The sequence below is a fragment of the Carassius gibelio genome, chromosome A15, assembly GCF_023724105.1.
Source record: "Carassius gibelio isolate Cgi1373 ecotype wild population from Czech Republic chromosome A15, carGib1.2-hapl.c, whole genome shotgun sequence".
Classification (NCBI taxonomy): domain Eukaryota; kingdom Metazoa; phylum Chordata; class Actinopteri; order Cypriniformes; family Cyprinidae; genus Carassius; species Carassius gibelio.
Genome location: NC_068385.1, coordinates 2,784,633 through 2,804,678, shown reverse-complemented (window position 1 = coordinate 2,804,678; position 20,046 = coordinate 2,784,633). Strand labels below are relative to the sequence as shown.

General features: G+C 39.5%; 1 protein-coding gene across 17 annotated transcripts in view; it reads left to right on the top strand.

Moving 5' to 3' along the window:
* The first annotated feature begins 437 nt into the window (after nucleotides 1–437).
* Nucleotides 438–20,046, top strand: part of frem2b (FRAS1 related extracellular matrix 2b) — a 133,757-nt gene continuing 114,148 nt past the window's right edge. For 15 of the 17 annotated variants that reach the window (XR_008187265.1, XR_008187264.1, XR_008187267.1 and 12 more), the window contains exons 1-2: nucleotides 448–5,604; nucleotides 10,275–10,364. Coding sequence is in view for 11 of the 17 variants with exons in the window: in XM_052616300.1 (XP_052472260.1) it covers nucleotides 585–5,604; nucleotides 10,275–10,364 (5,110 nt within the window). In the remaining 6 variants the exon portion in view is untranslated. Of the gene's footprint in view, nucleotides 5,605–10,274; nucleotides 10,365–20,046 lie in introns of all 17 variants that reach the window. The other 2 variants (XM_052616299.1, XR_008187266.1) reach the window with 2 other exon arrangements.

The window sequence follows — 20,046 nt, the reverse complement described above, 5'->3', positions numbered from 1 at the left end:
AGAAGTGTTGGATTTCTTTATTTCATTGTAAAGCTTAATGCACAATTTACAAAAATATTGATAATTAATCGTTTTAAACGTTATTTTATTTAATTCCAAGTTACATTTGAACAGGAGGCTGTGTGATGCCAGAAGTCAGAAGGAAAAATAAGGTTTCTGTCATAGACTGTATGGTTTCTGTTCTAAATAAACCAAAGTAAAAGCCATCATAGTAAATAAAACTAGATAGTAGTACTTTTATAGGAAGGAATGGTAAAACGGCTTTCCAAAATACGCCACTTCTAAATTCATGCAGATCTGTCCCCGCTTGCCTCGCTGTGACACCGCTTGCGACCAATCAGAGCACTCCAACCGCATTCAATCGTAAACGTGCGCCAATAGCGTGAGAGCGGGGCGTGATTTCTCTTGCAACGCACCGCGAGGCATGGAGTTTATTCAGAGTGCCAGCTGCACAGGGAGAATGATGCACCTTTTCGCGGATGCGAATGGGAGATTTTTCTGCTGCACGCTTTAACTTGCTTCACTTTCTCATTTTGCCACAGACTGTGCCGAGCGTGTAGTAGTAATTCTGGCTTACATCACAAATGGCTCGAAGTATAACAGAGCAGCGGCAACGTAGAGCGTGTCATGTGCACTTGTTTCTCTTTATACTGACTTTGTGTCTCGATGCATCATCTGCACTGGGATTTGAGAGTGTGGGATTAACATACGGTTTAAGATCTGAACTTTCAGAGGATGCTATTCTTGTTGCCAATAAAGGAGTGCGGGTTCCTTTCGGCAGATCTGTCTATATTGATCCAATCAATGACCTGGTTATCCAAGTTCAGCCCGGCGACCAGTGCACCATAACAATTCTGGATAATGACCCGCTGTCACAGAGACCGGGACAGCTGTCCCCGAAAAAGTTTCCTTGTGAATTTGGTCCCAGTGATGTAAAATACTCGCATTTCGGATCCAAGAGCCCTTCAAAAGACAGAGTAAGACTTCAGGTCAGATATGATACTCAGACTGATACAGTCATCATTCCCTTTATGATGGAAGTTGAGGTGATTTTCACTCAGCTTGAGATTCTTACCAAACACATGCCTGTAACTGTAGAGAAACTGCTTGGAATGAGTAATCCTATTGATAAGAAAATCCTGGAGTTTACTTATGATAGAAATGCTCATTTGTGTAAAGTAACATCTCTGGCCAGTGGCAGCTCATTACCCAGGTATGGAAAGCTGATTGATAATGGAAAATTAGGGAAACCTGTCGACTGTGAAGATTTTGTCAGGATGGACATTCGCTATCAGCATACTTTTACACATCGTTCTCCAAACCGAGATTATATTCCCATGTATTTAGAGTTACAAGATAAAGAAGCAAATGTACTGAAGCAAGAGTTTTTCCAAATCGTGGTGATTATAAAGGAAGGTGAGGAAAACACAGCACCTAAACCGAGTTTTGTAGCAATGATGATGATGGAAGTGGACCAGTTTGTAATGACTGCTATAACCCACGATATGCTTGCTGCTGAGGATGTGGAATCTAATCCTGATGATTTAATCTTCAACATCACTTCCCCGCTGTCCTTTGAGGAGGGCTACATTGTGAGCACGGATGACAGGAATTTGCCCATCACATCTTTTTATCAAGCAGACCTGAAAGATCTTAAAATAGTTTACAAGCCTCCCTCTGTGGATTCAGATGTAGAGAGAATTTTCCAAATTGAGTTTGAAGTTGTAGATACCGAGGGGGCTTTATCAGACCCTTTTGCATTTATGATATTAGTTAAGCCCATGAACACTCTAGCTCCGGTTGTGACCCGTAACACTGGCCAATTGCTTTATGAGGGTCAGTCGAGGGCACTGTCCAGCTCACAAAACCTACAAATTAGTGACGAGGACAACTTAGACCACATCCAAATCACAGCTATTAATGGCCTTCGCCATGGAGAGCTAACAGTTCTGGGTTCCAAACGAAAATTCTTCACCCCAGCAGATCTTGATGTCGGGAGCGTCATCTACCAGCATGATGGCAGCGATACATACAGCGATAATATAATTTTCAGAATGACAGATGGAAAAACTGAAGTTGAGTTTCTATTTCCCATAACTGTGGTGCCAACTGATGATGAACCTCCCATAATCAATGCCAACACAGGTTTAATTGTGTTTAAAAACCAAATGATGCCCATTACTTCTTTAATGCTTAGTGCAGCAGATATAGACTCTGAGGATTCAACTATTAAATTCATCATGGTGCCTCCATACTCTACAATAGGAGAAGTGATACTTCGTCAATCAGATGCACCGGAGGATCCATCCACATGGAGATTCAATGCCCAAGATGAGATGTATGAGAAAGTAGTGACAGAATGGTTCCATTACGACATTACAGAAGGCAAGCTGTTTTACAGGCATATCGGACCACATAATACAAAGACCATCATGGACCAGTTTGTTTTCCATTTACAAGATGACAATGACCCACCAAACCAATCAGGTGAGAACTCTTTCATCATCAAAGTTCTCACCATTGATGATATACCCCCAGAGCTGTATCCCGGTACCACTCTGAAAGTGACTGTTCATGAGTGCCAGCTCACCTATTTTCGAAAGAAGTTCTTGCACTACACAGACTTGGACTCAGAAGACAGAGATTTAAAATACACAATTACCAAGCCACCCACTGACACAGATGAGAACAGCCCTGGCATTCTAGGAAGCATCGTTTTAACTGAGAGTCCAAATTCAGAAGTCACAGAGTTCACTCAGGCACAGATAAATCATCACAAGATAGCCTACAAACCTCCTGATCTAGAGCTTGGAATAACCCCGCATGTGGTGCAGTTCCATTACAAAGTGGAGGACATGGCAGGAAACAGTGCCAATGGAGTTTTCACCATATTTTTACTGCCTGTTGACAACAAGCCTCCCCAGATCACCAACACAGGCTTTACCGTGCAAGAACGAGGGGTGCACGTCATCACACGTGCTGAACTGGACACCACAGATGCCGACACGGACAGCTCACAGATTCTGTTTACAATCACCCAGCCTCCAAAGCACGGCCAGGTTAAGTACACATTTACTGATATGACTAAAGGGAATTCATTTAATTTGGATGATTTATCTTTTGGCAGAATATCTTACATTCATAATGGTGATGAGTCAACCAGCGATTTCTTCCAGTTGGATGTCAGTGACGGTGTCCACGTTGTCACAATCACTGTCAGGATCAATGTGAAGCCTATTGATGATGAAGCACCAACCATCAGCCTTCCAGAGGGCACTATTGGCTCTTACATAGATGTTTTGGAGAATGGAGTGACTGAGATCACCACCAACGTCATTCAGGGTCGAGACGAGGACACTGATGACCTCAGGCTGACCTTTATAGTAGAGGACCCCCCAGTGTTTGGTGAAGTATTAGTTAATGGTGCACCCTCCAATAGGTTCACTCAAGCAGACATCATTAGTGGCTTGGTAGTATATGCACATAACAGTGGAGAAATTGGCCTGACATCAAAACATGACTTCTTTAATCTTACTCTTACTGATATGTCTGATGAATGGACAGTTGGGGGAAATAAAATCAAGGGTGTTCGTGTACAAGTCACTATTCTGCCGTTGGATAGTCAGGCCCCTGAGGTTTTTGTGGGCCCCCAATTCATTGTCATGGAGGGTGAGAAAACTGTTATTGAAATCTCACATATTAGTGCTAATGACATTGACACCCCTAATGATGACCTTCTTTGCACAATTATTGTACAGCCCATCTCAGGCTACATAGAAAACATCTCCCCTGGTCCAGGCTCTGAAAAATCCAGATCAGGGATTGCTATTAGCGCTTTCACCATTAAAGACATTCGGGAAAAACACATTTATTATGTCCAAAGTATTCATAAAGGTGTTGAGCCAGTTGAGGACAGGTTTACTTTCAGGTGTTCAGATGGGATAAACTTTTCAGAGAGACACTTTTTCCCAATCATGATCATTCCATCCAATGACGAAAAGCCAGAGATTCATATGAGAGAGTTTGTTGTAACGGAAGGCATGAACATTGTGATTGACACTCCAATATTAAATGGCGCCGATGCTGATGTTCCAGCGGATGAGCTCACGTTTATTATTTCGAAACCTCCGAAACATGGATATATCCTCAATCAGTTAATCTCAGCCACTATGCCTATCACAAACTTCACACTCAATCAGATACTAGAGGGTTCAAGTATTGTCTACGAGCATGATGATTCAGAAACCACAGAGGATAGTTTTGATGTTCTACTTACTGATGGCAAATTCACAGTGGAGAAAACTGTCATGATTATGGTCATTTTGGCTGACGATGAAACCCCAAGGATGGCGATTAATGATGGCCTTGAAATAGAAGTAGGAGAGGTGAAAATAATCAGCAATCAAGTTTTAAAAGCCACTGATCTGGATACAGAAGACAGCATTCTGACCTACATCATCCGTTATGGACCAAATCAAGGGTTTCTACAAAAGCGAACACCGTTTCGAGCTCTAGAAAACATAACTGTTGGAATGAACTTCACACAAAATGAGGTTGACCAAGATATGATTGTGTACATTCACAATGGACAAGAGGGAGTTCATGACCTTATTAAATTTGATGTTACTGATGGCATTAACCCTTTGATTGACAGATACTTGTATGTAACTGTTGGTGGAATAGACATGGTGTTCCCTGATGTGATTAGCAAAGGCGTTTCTCTGAAAGAAGGAGGAAGGGTGACTCTAACAACAGACCTGCTCAGCACTAGTGATCATAACAGCCCCGATGAACACTTGGTGTTCACCATCACACGTGCCCCTATACGAGGACACTTAGAGTGCACTGATCAGCCAGGGATGCCCATTAGTTCATTCACTCAGCTTCAACTTGCTGGAAATAAAATTTACTACATCCACACGGCTGATGATGAGGTGAAGATGGACAGCTTTGAGTTTGAAGTGACAGATGGCTACAATCCTGTGTTCCGCACCTTCCGTGTGTCTCTTACGGATGTGGACAATAAAAAGCCTCTGGTCACCATTCACGGTCTGGTTGTTAATGAAGGTGAATATAAGTTAATCACTCCTTTTGAGTTGACGTTGGAGGACCGTGATACAGTCGATCACCTTTTAAAATTTACAATCACCCAGGTGCCTGTACACGGCAAGTTGCTGTTTAACAACACCCGACCTGTCACTTCCTTCACCAAGCAGGAACTGAATGAAAACATGATACGTTATAAACACGATGGAACCGAGTCTGCCTCCGACAGCTTCTCGTTTATTGTTACTGATGGAACTCACACAGACTTTTATGTGTTCCCTGACACGGTTTATGCAACTCGCAAGCCCCAGATAATGAAAATCACAATTTATCCAGTGGACAATGGAGTTCCGCAGGTTGTGACTAATAAGGGTGGTACAACATTAAGAATTCTACCTACTGGTCACCTTGGGTTCCTGATCACTAGTAAAACATTAAAGGCAGAAGACAGAGACAGCCCTCACGGAGCAGTGACTTTTAAAATTACTGTGGCTACTGAACATGGCTACCTCATTGACTTTGGGAAAGGCAATGCCACTATCACCACTTTCACCCAAGGTAAGTTTTGTGATATCTGTTTAATACAATATTATTGTCATTACAGACCCAAAAGATTTTATTTCTTTCATGCACAGGAGGTGATCTTTTTGAAGAATATCTTGACTGGTAATTTACAGTACATATAATAAAAGTGAATCTGGACTGGTCTGTCAACTCTTGCTTGAAAAGAAAGAAATAAAACACAAAAAATATGCTTAAAGTTGTTTATCATCTTATCTACCGGCATGGCCAAATGAAAACCCGAAACCCTTCTGAAACATGATGGGAGACTGAAAAACAAACTTAGGTTTTGTCGGTCTGTCTTTTTGTCTCTCAATCATCAGGGCAGTTACAAAATGACAAAAAGGCACCATAAAATAAAGGATGATTTGAAATTTTGACAGCATCTTGATAGTCTTTCAGTTATATTTTGGAGAAGAGCAGCCTGGATAGAAGAGTGAATAAATTAGCAATTTTCATTTTTGGGTAAATTGATTAATGATCCTAAATGATAGGTATTGCTATGTTCTCAACAGTTTTATGAAGGAGGATTTGTTCTGAAATATTGAAACATTATCTGAAAAAGTCTGCACCTTGTGCCACATCAAATAAGACCCAAATAGTATTCATTGTTTAAACTGTTATTGTGTTACACAAGTCATAAAGTTACTGTGAATCCCCTGGCATCTTAGTATAACTGTAAAAAGTTGTAAATGTCAAAACTAGCAGGGGGCATGCTCAGCTTGCCACTGTGTTTCCCCTTTCTATATAAGCTATTTGTTTAGGATGCTCTTTGAATATTTGAAGTGAATTTAGCACAGTTGGGGGTAGGGATGTCAACGATTAATCGATGATCGATTAATTGTCGATAAGAGATGCAATCGATTAAGGCTATCGATGGTCGGTTAACCGATTCAGTGTTGGGCTGCGTGCGGCTCATGCGCACTCAACACGTGCGAGCGGCTGTGAGTGACGGTGACGATATATAAAAGCATCATCATTCATTCACAATGTACAAATTAAGCTTTTAATGTGATTTAAACTTTAAAGTACATTAAAATAGAAACAACATAAAAGTTCTTCAACATTAAATGCAATAGAAATGTAGTTACTAATCATTTCATCAGATAACTGTTTTATATCGTGCGCTTTGCAGGGCTGCGGGACACAGTGACAGGACAGGTAGTCTATTCATTCCTACAACTTGTTAATTCATTCCTACGAATTATTAATGTGGCAATTGTCCATGTTTCATTAATTTTGTTCCCTAAATAACCCATGATTTAAGTGAAATAAGGGAACAAATTAATAAATCGAACGAATTCTTAATTCATGAAATCTTTAATTTCCCTTCCCATGTTTACCACAGTAAGAGATGCGAAAACAGTTATTAAAAGCGAAAGATAATAAAATAAACCTGGGAAATTAGAGGGTTAGACTATGAAGATTTAGGAAAAGAAACGATGCCTAAATATACTGAATTTGTGGAAATTCGTGACCAACCGGCAAACCAGAACAAAGCCGCGTAAATGAAGACTATGGGGTCCAAAAGCATGGTCGCGATCTAACATTTTCCAGTTAACCTATTATTCCTCTAATAAACAAAGCTTTTATACCACACTTGTCATAATCAGATCTTATCATTTCTAAATAAATAATTGCTGGATTCAAAACAGCGATTAATAGGCGCTGTGACCGACACATTCCTGGAGCATTCACTGCTGTCACTAAACGGTGACGCCGAGCATCGTTCACAAGTTTCTGCATGGACCTGACTAGGGCACAGGTTCTAAGCCCTGGGACAAAATGGGATGCTTTAAGGAAAATTTATAGCCTACTAAGTAATAGGCCCAACATAAAAATAACAATTTGTTTTCATGTTTTTTTTTTTTTTTTTTTTTTTTTATAGGCTATGCGAAATATATCCGACTTAAATAGGCTAATTAAGATTAACGGATTTAAAACAGAAGTGTGGGCGCTCCATAAGTTCACAAAAAAAAAAAAAAAAAAAAAGGATGACAACGCATTCTGTTTGTTTGCTTTATTTTACAAGAGCACAAATCTTCTGTTTTTATTATGAGTGTGCACAAATGAAAGTAAACAGTTTTGCGGAAAATATATATATTTTTTTAATGTCTCAGCTGTTTCGATCGCCCCGGAGCCTGCTGCACACGTATATTCTAGCGATTCAAACTTACATCGCAGTCTGTTCATTATCAAAATAAAATGTCAACTAAACATTAAAAGGTTACACTGGTCAGTTTAAATAGACCGTAGTATACCGGTCCTCTCTGCTGTTATGCCAAGGACGTTTTTGCTCATATGAAGAGGATCATCTTTTCCGTCTATATGCGAATGCGTGTTAAGTACAAGCCTAGTTTACATTATAAATAATAGTTTAACATTCAAATACATTGCGAATATGGAAACATTTCGATTTGTGCCGAATGAGACATGAGCAATAACCTCCAAATAAATCTAGCCAAAGCCCCGCTCGCTCATCCTCGTCTGCACGCATGCACTGTCACGATCTAATGTGCTGTATGCCGGATTTTAAAAAATCTGACATTTTCTAGGACAGAATCCAGCAGGATCAAATTAATGTGAGCAACTGTGTTTTGGTGCAGCAGCGCCGATGTAGTTCACTTAATGTGCAGCGCAGTCACACGCGCTCCCCATTTCGGATAATTTTATACAATAATGTCAGTTGAAAACATTGCAATTGTGCTTTAAAATACAACAACGAGCACCACAAAACCATTTAAAGAGGCGCGTTCAGCGTTCTCCGTGCGGGATTGGAAACTGTCAACAAAGTAAAATGACCTCAAAAGTATGGCGCGCTCTCTTCATTTTATCAAATGATCATAATCGCATCTATTCATTTTATAATCCTGCTACTAGCATTTTATTCAGACTAAAACCTCTTTAATTCAAGTGAGAAAGCGTTTTGTGTGTGTGTGTGGCTTTTGCACATCCTGTCATACCGCTGACTGCGTGCCTGCAATAGACGCATTTTGCAGTAGGCTATTATGGTTAACGATTAATCGATTAATTGATCGTTAATTTAAACGACGATCGATCATGGAAATAATCGAAATTTGACATCCCTAGTTGGGGGTGATGGTGTGGGCAACTGACAGTAAATAAAGTTGCTGCTCCCATGTGGGCATTTGAAAATGATGGGTTTACATTTTTATGAGCTGGCCGCTTTGAAGAGAAATGTTATGACATCAAATATTGAAGATAGGCTAGCGCTGTGGATGTAACACCCTCTCAGAAAAACACGTTCATGAAATGCACTCCAAAGTTTGAGCATGAGAGAGGGTAGTGGAGAAATTAATAGATGGGTGCCTGCTGGAGACCTGCTGCTCTTCATAACTCTTTTCAGTCAGAAGAGAATTGTTGTATCACAGCTTCAGAGTTTCATATTTCTTTCAGTCTAAATTAAACACTGCCCAGTTGATAAATCTCAGACATAATATAGTTTGTTGCCTGCAGAGATCTGTGCAGGAGCAGATGGGCGAAATCCCTTATTTGAAAGTGCTTTTCAACCTGGTTCATATAGACCCTGTCCCAAATGTCACCCAGTGCCCTTATAGTTCTCCTCAGAGTCTTTATTTTGACACATGGGCTTTTGGTAATAGTTCTTGTGGAGTTCAATTGGGCCATTTGGATCAGGGCTATACTTTAAGGAAAAATAAATAGTATTTCCACGTTAGTATTTTCACACACACACAAAAAAAGAGCCAGTTAAGTTTCTTCAAGCATCTTGGAGACATCGAGTTTAGTCTGCCTCAGCTTTTTATGTTTCTTCATGTAATCCTGATGGTGAGATCAGATTTCTGTGTGGAGCACTGGCTGTTGTTAGACTCCTTATGCACACAAAAATCTCACTGGATTATTACAATTAATGGGAAAAGGAATGTTTGGAAATGGAAACATACTTCCTACTGACACACTACAGCAAAAGATAGAAATAACTAGCTTAAAAAAAATAAAAAAAATAAATGTGTGAAATTATAATGGCCTAAGACTTTTGCACAGTATTGTACATTTATAAAACCAATCATTTGTTTGAGCCAATGTCTATTGAGAAAAGTAATAAACAAATATGTTGTAATTTCTATATTTATTTAGAGATTAATGGCTTTTAGTACAATGATACACTTGACAATTATTGAATTTTTACCACACATTACTGGTAAATCCAAATTAAATTAAATATGTTCTATAGGTGCCTTTGTACTTTTGGATCCTTCTGTTGGGGATCATAATTAGACATCTTTGGCAGCAATAAGTTTGAAAATTGCTGCCTTAAGAAGATTCTAATATGCATATTTTAGGTAAAAATAAGATAAGGTAAAACGAAAGGTTTACCATACAATATAATTTGATTTAACATATGATGTCCTCATTTGTAAGTCACTTTTGATAAAAGCGTCTGCTAAATGACTAAATATACAGTATTTACAAGTGAGTATATGAACATTCTAAAAAATATATATTACATATTTCTCTGTAATGCTTGATTTTGCTCAGTCAATTGTGGCATTCTGCAAAATCTTAAATGTATGATAAAATGGATCTTTATAGTATTTTTTATAATGCAATAAAGTGAATCAGAGCTTAGCTTAGAGTCTAATATAGTTTAAAAAGTAACTCTTCCTTTTGAATGTTTCATCCTTCAGCTGACATCGATGTTATGCATATATGCTACGTGCTTCGAGATGGAGACAATGCCACAAGCGACACATTCCACTTTTCCATCGAAGACAGTGGTAAGATATTTCAACCTCTTTTTATTGTTTTGGCCTCAGGATGTTTAGAATATCACTGGTTGGATTACAGAAGTGTGCATCCCTATCTGCATCATCCTTCATTTCTTTGTGTGCTCACAAAGTGCTTGTGAAGGAGTGACTGTGGGAGAGCAATAACTAGAATCCGGGAGTTAGTTCAGTCTGGGACGTCTTTTGATTGACACGTTGGCATATTGAACTGGAAAACTTTAATAGAGCTTTGGTTGGGTTTTAATCATTTTATTGAAAAACGTTTTTCAATCTCAAACTTTCTCTGATGGGTTGAATGAAGCTGTCCAATTATAAACCCGCCAAGTGCACTTAGTACCCAGCAAAGTCCCAGAAAGCATTATTAAGGACTTATTGCCTGACTGCCAAAAAAAATGAAAGCTGAAATGTTAGAAACAAGTGCTTCACTTTGAAGATGACTTGCGTGATGAAAGCTTTCGTCTATATTTAGCCATCATAATCTCATTTGAGAAGGGTAATTGTCTGTCTTAATGACCACCATTTTCTGGCTAATTAGGTGATTCTGAGTAAGTTTATGATAGTTTTAAAATTCTGATAGATTAGATACATTTTTACGAAGATCAACATTCCTTCGTTATTTGATTTTCTTGTCTTTCTTCTTTCTTTTTGTGAACACAGCACACTTGAAAACATTAAAGGCTTCCGCTTTTACGTATGCAAATGCCGATTACATGTTTTAGCAGGCTTTGAGGCTTTATGTTTCAGAGACCATCCTGACATTGTTCTCTTATGCCATGGTTATAAAGAAGCACGCTGGTTTGTAATGGCACCGTCTTTCTTTTCCCATGTCTTTCAGTTTAATGCTTGTCAAATGATTATAAAGGAATTTTGTGCTTTTTTGGTTATGAAGTCTTTTATTTGACCAAAAATACAGTAAAAAAAAAAATTGTGCTGCTTAAAGTTTTGTGGAAGCCACTGTATATGTATTACCAGTTTACCATGTATTACACTGAGGGGCATGCGTTAGAAAAAGCAACTTTATTTCCGAATGTCAAGAACTGCTGTACATATTCGATGTGTGGTTCCCTAGAATGGTTTGCACTTCTTAAACAGACAGAATTTGTCCTTACCCTCATGAAACGACCGTGAAATGGACTTGATGAGATCTAAAGGCCCCCCTGGACCCTCTCACAGTTCAAGTAAGCCTTAATATTTGCTTACTGGTGAGTGCTCATGTTCCTCCCCATGAGAGAGTGCCTTACATGTTTTAAATTGTGCCCTCCAGGTGAACCGATGAGCAAAAAGACAACCTAACACCAACCCTACTTTTCTGTAATGGAAGTTTTTTTTTTTAATTAACCATTCATTAGTCTTAGCGGCACCCCAGTTCCCTAATCATCTGATACATTTTGAGGTGTTTTTCATACTGTGTAGCAGTGAAAGTACACATATCCGGATGCACAAATTGTTATTAGATATTCAGCCTGACCTAGAGTCAGTTTTCAGAATTTCATTTGTGAATTGTGTGCTTACGAAACTCTAATACTGGATCATTGATATCAAGGCTGCCAGAATGCTGATGTTATTTGTAGTCATGAGAGCCACTGTGGAAGCCACACTAATTCCCCAGGTATCCCCTGCGGCTGTTTCAGAGGCTGTGTTCAGACACAGCTGTATCCTGTCATGTTCCAGCAGCCAAAATCACTCTACAGGTAGAGCTTATATAGTAAGACAGAAAATTGAGATGAATCCCATGGGCTGTTTAGTCTTTATCTTAATGCAACACTGTATTACTGCTCATAAAGGTTGTAAAATAGGGCATTTTTGTTGCTTGTAAAGATTAAGCTTTGGTTTATAGAATGTTTATTTAGACTAAGCCCAATAAAGTCGAGAAAATGCTTCTAGCTGTGTGTTTAGATTAAGTAGTTTGTTTTATAAGGCATTGCTGTGTATAAAAAGTGTATCTGCCTTCTCAGATAAATATGTTTTAATCTCAGGCGTGAGCTGTTTGAAAATTCGTACTGATTTTTTTTTTAAAAAAACATCAGTCAATTTGCTTGAGGGCTTGCTTTCTGAATTATAATCAGATTTCTTGTCTGTCAGCCAAATAGGTTACACAAACTGGGAATTTGGCTATAAAGAAGACATGTCATGCCAAATACCCATGATATAAAATTACACATGTATGTAAGTACAATACGTACATGTATGGGTTGTATAAGTAAATAAATGCAGTAAGTGGATTATACAGCAGATGTGTACAGCCAACACTGTTGTTTTCATTGAGTGAACTTACTTAAATGTCTTTCTTATTGAATCAAGCTTATTTAGAGGCATAATCCAATATTATTAGTGCTAGCATTTGCTTTTAAGAATGATTTGATTTTGATTGCTAAAGAAATTTGTGGTTGACAGTGTCAAAAGTAATTTGTTTTCAATAACTGTTGCCCCCCTTCTACTCTGATGGAGGCCAAATTACAGCTAGCGCACGTAATTAATCAACATCAACTTTATGAAAGGAGTTGAAATTGCCCTTCAAATTAATGCTGTTAGTTGGCAGCAGATTCCTTTGTGGAGTTGTACTAAAAGCAGAGTAAATGACCCTTTGGCTCAGACTCCCAATGAGTATTATAATTGGGCTTTCAGACGATTATTAAGTTTGCAAACTTTGACAGATATCAGCAAGTGATAACTGAAGAATACAGAGTTTATGATGGTGTTTGGACGATTCCAATTTATTGTGAAAAGTGGTTACATTGCATGTCAGAAGATGAATGCAAGTAGATGAAAATGTCAATATATATTATGCCTTTGAAGAAAGAAAAAAGAGATAATTAAAAAAATATTGTATTATAAAAAATACCATAAAATATATAAGGATTTAGACTAGGTCTCTTTCATCACCAGTGGTACATGACACATTAGAAAAGTACAATATAAAAAAACACACATATTATTTTATTTTTTATTTGTTTATTTAAATTCTGGTCTATTAAATAAGTTTTTGATATTTATATTGTTATTACTTAGTTTATTTTGAAGCTTTGTGCATAAAGGGACTAATGCAAAATCCATGTACTTTGGTAACGTAGGAATGCAAGTTATCTGTGCTGATCCGTGAACAACAATTTTGCAGTCTAAAAATAGAACAGCCAAAACCTTAGGTGATTTAAAAAAATTTAGATCTGGTTTTCTGAAGGGAAGTTTATGATTGGTGTTGTAGCCAATTCTGATGTGTTATGTTTTTTGTTGGTGGTAAGTTGCATGGGGGTGACGTTCTTCCACCTGCACACTAGGGGGCATAGGCATGGCATTATGCTAGTTGTGGAGGCTATATGATTAAGACACAGGTGAGCCAGAGGTAGGACGATCAGGAGAAGCCACATAGTTTTTCAACCGTGCATGCGTGCAGGTGGTTTGATCATGTTCAGCTATTGGCACTATGTTTAATGTTGTATATGGATGAGCTCAATTGACATTAAAGTAATTATATTCTTCATTGAATAAAGTGTTAATCGAGTGCCATGGGAGACCTGATTTCTTGCACCATTACGCGTTGGAGACGACTTCAAATTCCCTCAAATGTTTTTTTTTGTGGTACGATCGCCATGACATTAAGTTGAAAAACTTCGCTTCAATGGACGGATAGCGCGGATGTTGGAGGGCAGAAGCACAGCACTCCAGCTGATTCTAATGATTGAACACCGACAGGTGAAATTGGACGCTGAGAAATGAAAGTGGCTAAAAGCAACGCTGGAGAATAACGGTAGGATTGTTTTGGAATTGTTATAAGTTGTGTGGAAGAGAGTGGACTTCTCACAATCAGGATATAGGTAAATTCTGTCTCAATTCTAAAATAAAGTCTTTGGCAGCTTGTCTAATCATCATAATGAGTAACGTGGACTTGAATGCACCTGTCAATCAAGGTGAAACGGAGAATGAACTTGGTAAAAGACCAGTTAAACTCACTGTTAAAGCTTTGGAAGAAAAAATAATATCACATCAAAAGGAAAGGAACCTTAGGATAAAAAAACTGTATAAACTAAGAAAGGAAGTTGAGCAATGGATGCTTTCAAAACCCAATGTGTCTGAGGTACAGATGACATATGATACCTTTTTAAAATTGAGTGTGGAAACAACAGAGTTGCATGAATCATTGAAACCTTTGTTACCAAATGAGGAAATGTCAAAACAAAATAAATGGTTTGAAATCGAAATGAACAGTAATACAGAAATGATAAAAAGAATTGAAGGGTGGTTGCTTGACTCCAAGGAGCAATGCAAGGTTGATGAAAATGATGGTGGTGATGATGTTGTTGATGGTGAGGTTGATAACGCTGTGCAACATACAACTGTGATCACTGATGAGATCGGTCCAAATGACAGTATTTCTAATGTTAATGAAAAACGGTGTACATCAGCTTCTTGCTCCAGCCATAGGTCTTTAAGGTCATCAACCTCCTCTGCGTACCTTAAAGCAGAGGCTGAAAGAGCCGCTCTTATTGCTAGGGCAGCTACCCTAAAAGAAAAGCATGAACTGGAGGTACAGGAGGAACAAATTAGACAAAAGAAGGAGGTGCTTGAATTGCAAAGTCAAATTGCTGCTCACACAGCGAAGGTTACGGTGCTTAAGTACAGAGGTTCTGATGTGCAAAGCTCCAGTGCACATTCTGATGGAATGAATTCATATCTGAAAAGGTCAGAGTACAAATCCTCTCTTAGATCCTCTGCTATGGAATTTGTTCCACAAAGTTCAAGCTATCATTTCAATCATCCACCAAAAGGAGGCAGTAAAGCCTCAGTGTCAATGGAAACATGTCTCAAGGATTCAAGCCATCAGTTAAATTATCCACCAAAAGGAGGCACTAAAGCCACAGTGTCAACTAAGGCACGATCTAAAGAAACCAGTTTTCAACAAGGTGGAACACAGGTTCATGCTCTGCTTCATAAACCTCAACAAACCAATCACACCACATATCATACACCGGAAACGGCTATGCTTTCCACGCAGGAGTCCATGCAGCGTGATGGTTTAGTGCAAACCAACGTGGAACAACAAAATTTTCTCACTATTATGCAAAGGCAAAACGACATCACTGCTTTGCTAGTACAGCAGCAGTCTTCACTATCATTACCCCCAAGGGATATACCAACCTTCGATGGAGATCCTCTCGAGTACAGAACATTCATTAGAGCATTTGAAAATGGAGTAGAAGGAAAGGCTGCTAGCAATCAAGATTGCTTGTACTTTTTAGAGCAGTACACCAAAGGACAACCTAAGGAGCTGGTCAAGGGCTGTCAACACATGCCACCTGAAAGGGGGTATCAAAGAGCTAAGACACTTCTTCAGAAATGCTTTGGAAATGAACAAAGAATTGCCACAGCTTACATGGAGAAAGCTCTGGGATGGTCACCAGTGAAAGCAGAAGATGTCAAGGGCTTGCAAGCCTTTGTTTTGTTTCTACGGGTTTGTTGTAATGCAATGGAGGACATTAGCTACATGACAGAGATGAATATGCCATCCAATATGCGTGCTATAATTTTGAAGCTACCATATAAACTGAGGGAAAGGTGGAGAAACACTGCTTATGACTTGCAGGAGAGGCACTGTCGTCAAGCAGGTTTCAGTGACATTGTCAGTTTTCTTGAGAGGCAAGTATCTATTGCCTCTGATCCACTCTTTGGAAATATTCAGGATGCATCCATCTTACCATCAAAATATCATGTTGGCCATAAAGTCCCCCAGGTTCGCTTCAAGGGAAGGGGAAGCAGTTTTGCTACCTCTGTGGAAGCTGTTACAACTGGAAACACACATCAAGTCTTAGAAGAGAAAAATGTAACCAAGTCAACAAAGGTGACGTGTCTGCTGTGTGAGGAGGGTCACAGATTGGAGTGTTGCCCCAGACTAGAAAAGAAGCTGCACAGAGAGAAAATAGATTTTCTAAAGGTGAAAGGTGTTTGTTTTGGGTGTTTGACTGTTGGACACATGAGCAAAGACTGTCATAGACGTCTATCTTGCAAGTTGTGTAACCTGAAACATCCTACCTGCCTCCATATTCATTCAAAGGAAAAGGAAATCAAATTAGAGGACACACACCAAGAAACAAGTCATGTAGTTTCTCCTAAGACTTGTGGCCATATAGGGGCCGGTGTGCAAGACTGTGTTTTGCCAATTGTGCCTGTACAAATCAAGGCTGTAAAAGGTAGTAAGGTGTTGAAAACCTATGCATTTTTAGATCCAGGCAGCACAGCCACCTTCTGCTCTGATCGACTCATGAGGGAACTAAAGGTGAGAGGAAAAAATGCCAAGATCCTGTTGAGAACCATGAGTCAAGAAAAGTTTGTCGACAGTCATATCATCTCAGGACTGGAAGTATCTGCACTCAATAGTAATACTTTCTTTGAATTGCCTGATGTATTTACACAATATGTGATGCCTGTGACTCGTGATAACATTCCACGACAAGAAGAGCTAAGTGCCTGGCCACATTTACACTCTGTGGAAATTCCTGTCATCAATGCAGATGTGGATCTATTGATTGGAACCAACGTTTCAAAAGTAATGGAACCATGGCAAGTGGTAAACAGCAAGGATGGAGGACCTTATGCTGTCAGAACCCTATTGGGATGGGTTATTAATGGACCACTAAGAGGAGGCAATGAGACTGGAAGTAGCTACCCTACCAGTACAGTCAATCGAATATCTATTGCTAACATAGAGGAACTGTTGGTGAAGCAATATAACCATGACTTTAATGAGAAATTAACAGAGGAAAAGCCAGAAATGTCTAGAGAAGATGTCAAGTTTATGGAGATCATGAACAGTTCAGTTGAACTCTGCAATGGTCATTACTGCATGAGATTACCTTTCAGGGAGGAAAATGTTATCATGCCCAACAACCGTCATGTTGCTGAACAAAGGGCCCTCTGTTTGAAAAGGAAATTAATGAAAAATGCTACCTTTAAAGAAGAATATACTCACTTTGTGAGTGATGTCATAAATAAAGGATATGCAGAAAAGGTGCCAGAAAATCAAAGGAAAGGAAAAGAAGGAAAAGTCTGGTACATCCCGCATCATGGCGTGTACCATGCAAAAAAGGGAACGTTGCGGGTAGTATTTGACTGTGGTGCAAGCTTTAAGGGGATGTCGCTCAACAGTCAGCTACTTCAGGGACCTGATTTGACAAATTCATTGCTTGGAGTTCTGATTAGGTTTCGTCAAGAAGTTGTAGCAGTGATGGCTGATATACAGGCGATGTATCATCAAGTTAAAGTGACAAAACAGGATGTTGATTTTCTTCGCTTCCTGTGGTGGCCAACTGGCGAATTAACACAACATCTTACTGAATATAGAATGATTGTTCATCTGTTCGGTGCAATATCATCACCCAGCTGTGCCAGTTTTGCCCTAAGAAAAACCGCTGAGGACAACAGGGCAAAGTTTCCAGTACACGTGACGGACACGATCAAGCACAATTTCTATGTGGATGACTGCTTGAAGTCCCTACCTTCAGAAGCAGAGGCCATAGCCCTGGTAAGAGATCTGACAACTGTATGCCAGTCAGGGGGGTTTCAGCTGGTGAAATGGATTAGCAACAGCAGGTCAGTGTTGGAATCTATTGATGTGGAAAAAAGAGCTAAAGAAGTGAAACAATTGAATCTCGACAGAGATAATCTCCCTGTCGAGAGAACACTTGGACTGCAATGGTGTGCAGAAACTGACACCTTTAGGTTCAAAATGGCAGTCCAGGAAAGACCACTGACAAGACGAGGTATCTTGTCTGTAATAAGCTCCGTGTACGATCCCATTGGATTTTTAGCACCCTTTGCTTTACCTGCCAAGTTGATGCTGCAAAATCTCTGTAGGTTGAACTGTGGTTGGGATGATCACATTTCCCCAAACTGCCAACTACAGTGGGTAGGGTGGCTAGAAGATTTAAGAAAGCTTAGTACATTTAGCATACCAAGATGCATTAAGCCAAAAGATTTTGGACCGCTTACCAGTGCCCAATTACATCACTTCTCTGATGCCAGCGAGGACGGATATGGTACAGTATCATACCTGAGGATGCAGAATGACAAGAAGAAAATTCATCTTGCCTTTATTCTAGGAAAAGCAAGAGTTGCTCCATTAAAGAAAGTGACAATCCCAAGGATGGAACTAACTGCTGCTGTGCTTGCAGTTCGAATTGATAGGATGTTGAAAACAGAATTGCAGCTGGAGTTGGAGAATTCTACTTTTTGGAGCGACAGCACAACTGTACTAAAGTACATTAGGAATGAAACAAAGCGTTTTCATACCTTTGTGGCCAATAGGATCTCAACAATAAGAGAAACCACTGCTGTTTCACAGTGGAGGTATGTTGATACAAAGCAGAATCCTGCTGATGAGGCTTCACGTGGGGTAAAAATTGAGTACCTGCTCACAGGCAGCAGATGGATCCATGGCCCAGATTTTCTTCTAAAGAATGAAAGGGAATGGCCTGTTAACATTGTGGATTCTGTCTCTGTCAGCAGTGATGACCCAGAGGTCAAAAGAGAGGCTACAGTTAATGCTGTAGTCATTAAAGATGTCCTAAATGTAACAAACACTGTCAACACAGATGCACAGAATTCAACAAATCAGTTGATAAATTATTTCTCTTCATGGAAAAGGCTAAAGATTTCAGTTGCTTGTTTTCTACAGGTGAGAAAGATGTTGCTGCTGTTAAGTCAGAAGAGAAGAGAAATACAAGCTTCTGTGTCCAGCAGTGGACTTGATATAATTCAACAAAAGAACAAAGTGGAAAAGGAGATGCAAATATTCAGAACCACACTGACTGGTCAAATCATGTCCCCTGAAAATCTTGAAACCTCTGAAAATGCCATCATTCGATACTGTCAATTAGACCGGTTCAATGAGGAAATAACTGTTTTGAAAGAGGGAACATCTGGAGTGAAGAAAAGCAGTCATATTTACAAACTTGATCCAGTATTAGAAAAGGGGCTATTGAGAGTGGGTGGAAGGCTCAGTAGAGCAGCAATGCCTGAGGGCATGAAACATCCAGTCATTTTAGCTAAAGACCAACATATCTCCACTCTCATTCTTCGCCACATTCATGAGCAGTTAGGACATTGTGGAAGAAATCACCTGCTTTCTCGACTTCGTCAGCGGTATTGGATTACCAGTGCAAATGCTGCTGCTAGAAAGATTATTTCATCTTGCGTCATTTGTAGACGCTTTAGAGGGAGGCTGGGTGAACAAAAGATGGCAGATTTGCCAAAAGACAGAATTCAACCTGACCTCCCACCATTCACAAGTGTGGGTGTTGACTACTTCGGGCCTTTTGAAGTGAAGAGAGGCCGCAGCTTTATAAAGCGCTATGGTGTTATCTTTACCTGCATGGCCAGTAGGGCAGTGCATTTGGAAATGGCATATTCATTGGATACCAGTTCTTGCATCAATGCACTGCGCAGATTCATATCTAGAAGAGGCCAGGTATTGCACATCAGATCAGATAATGGAACTAATTTTGTTGGTACAGAACGTGAGCTAAGAGAGGCTCTGTCTGCTCTTAATCATCAAAAAATTCAAAAGGCATTACTTCAGTCAGGAGTGAAATGGAGCTTCAACACTCCTACTGCATCACATCATGGTGGAACATGGGAACGAATCATTCGTATGGTCAGACAGGTGCTGAACTCAGTCCTTCAT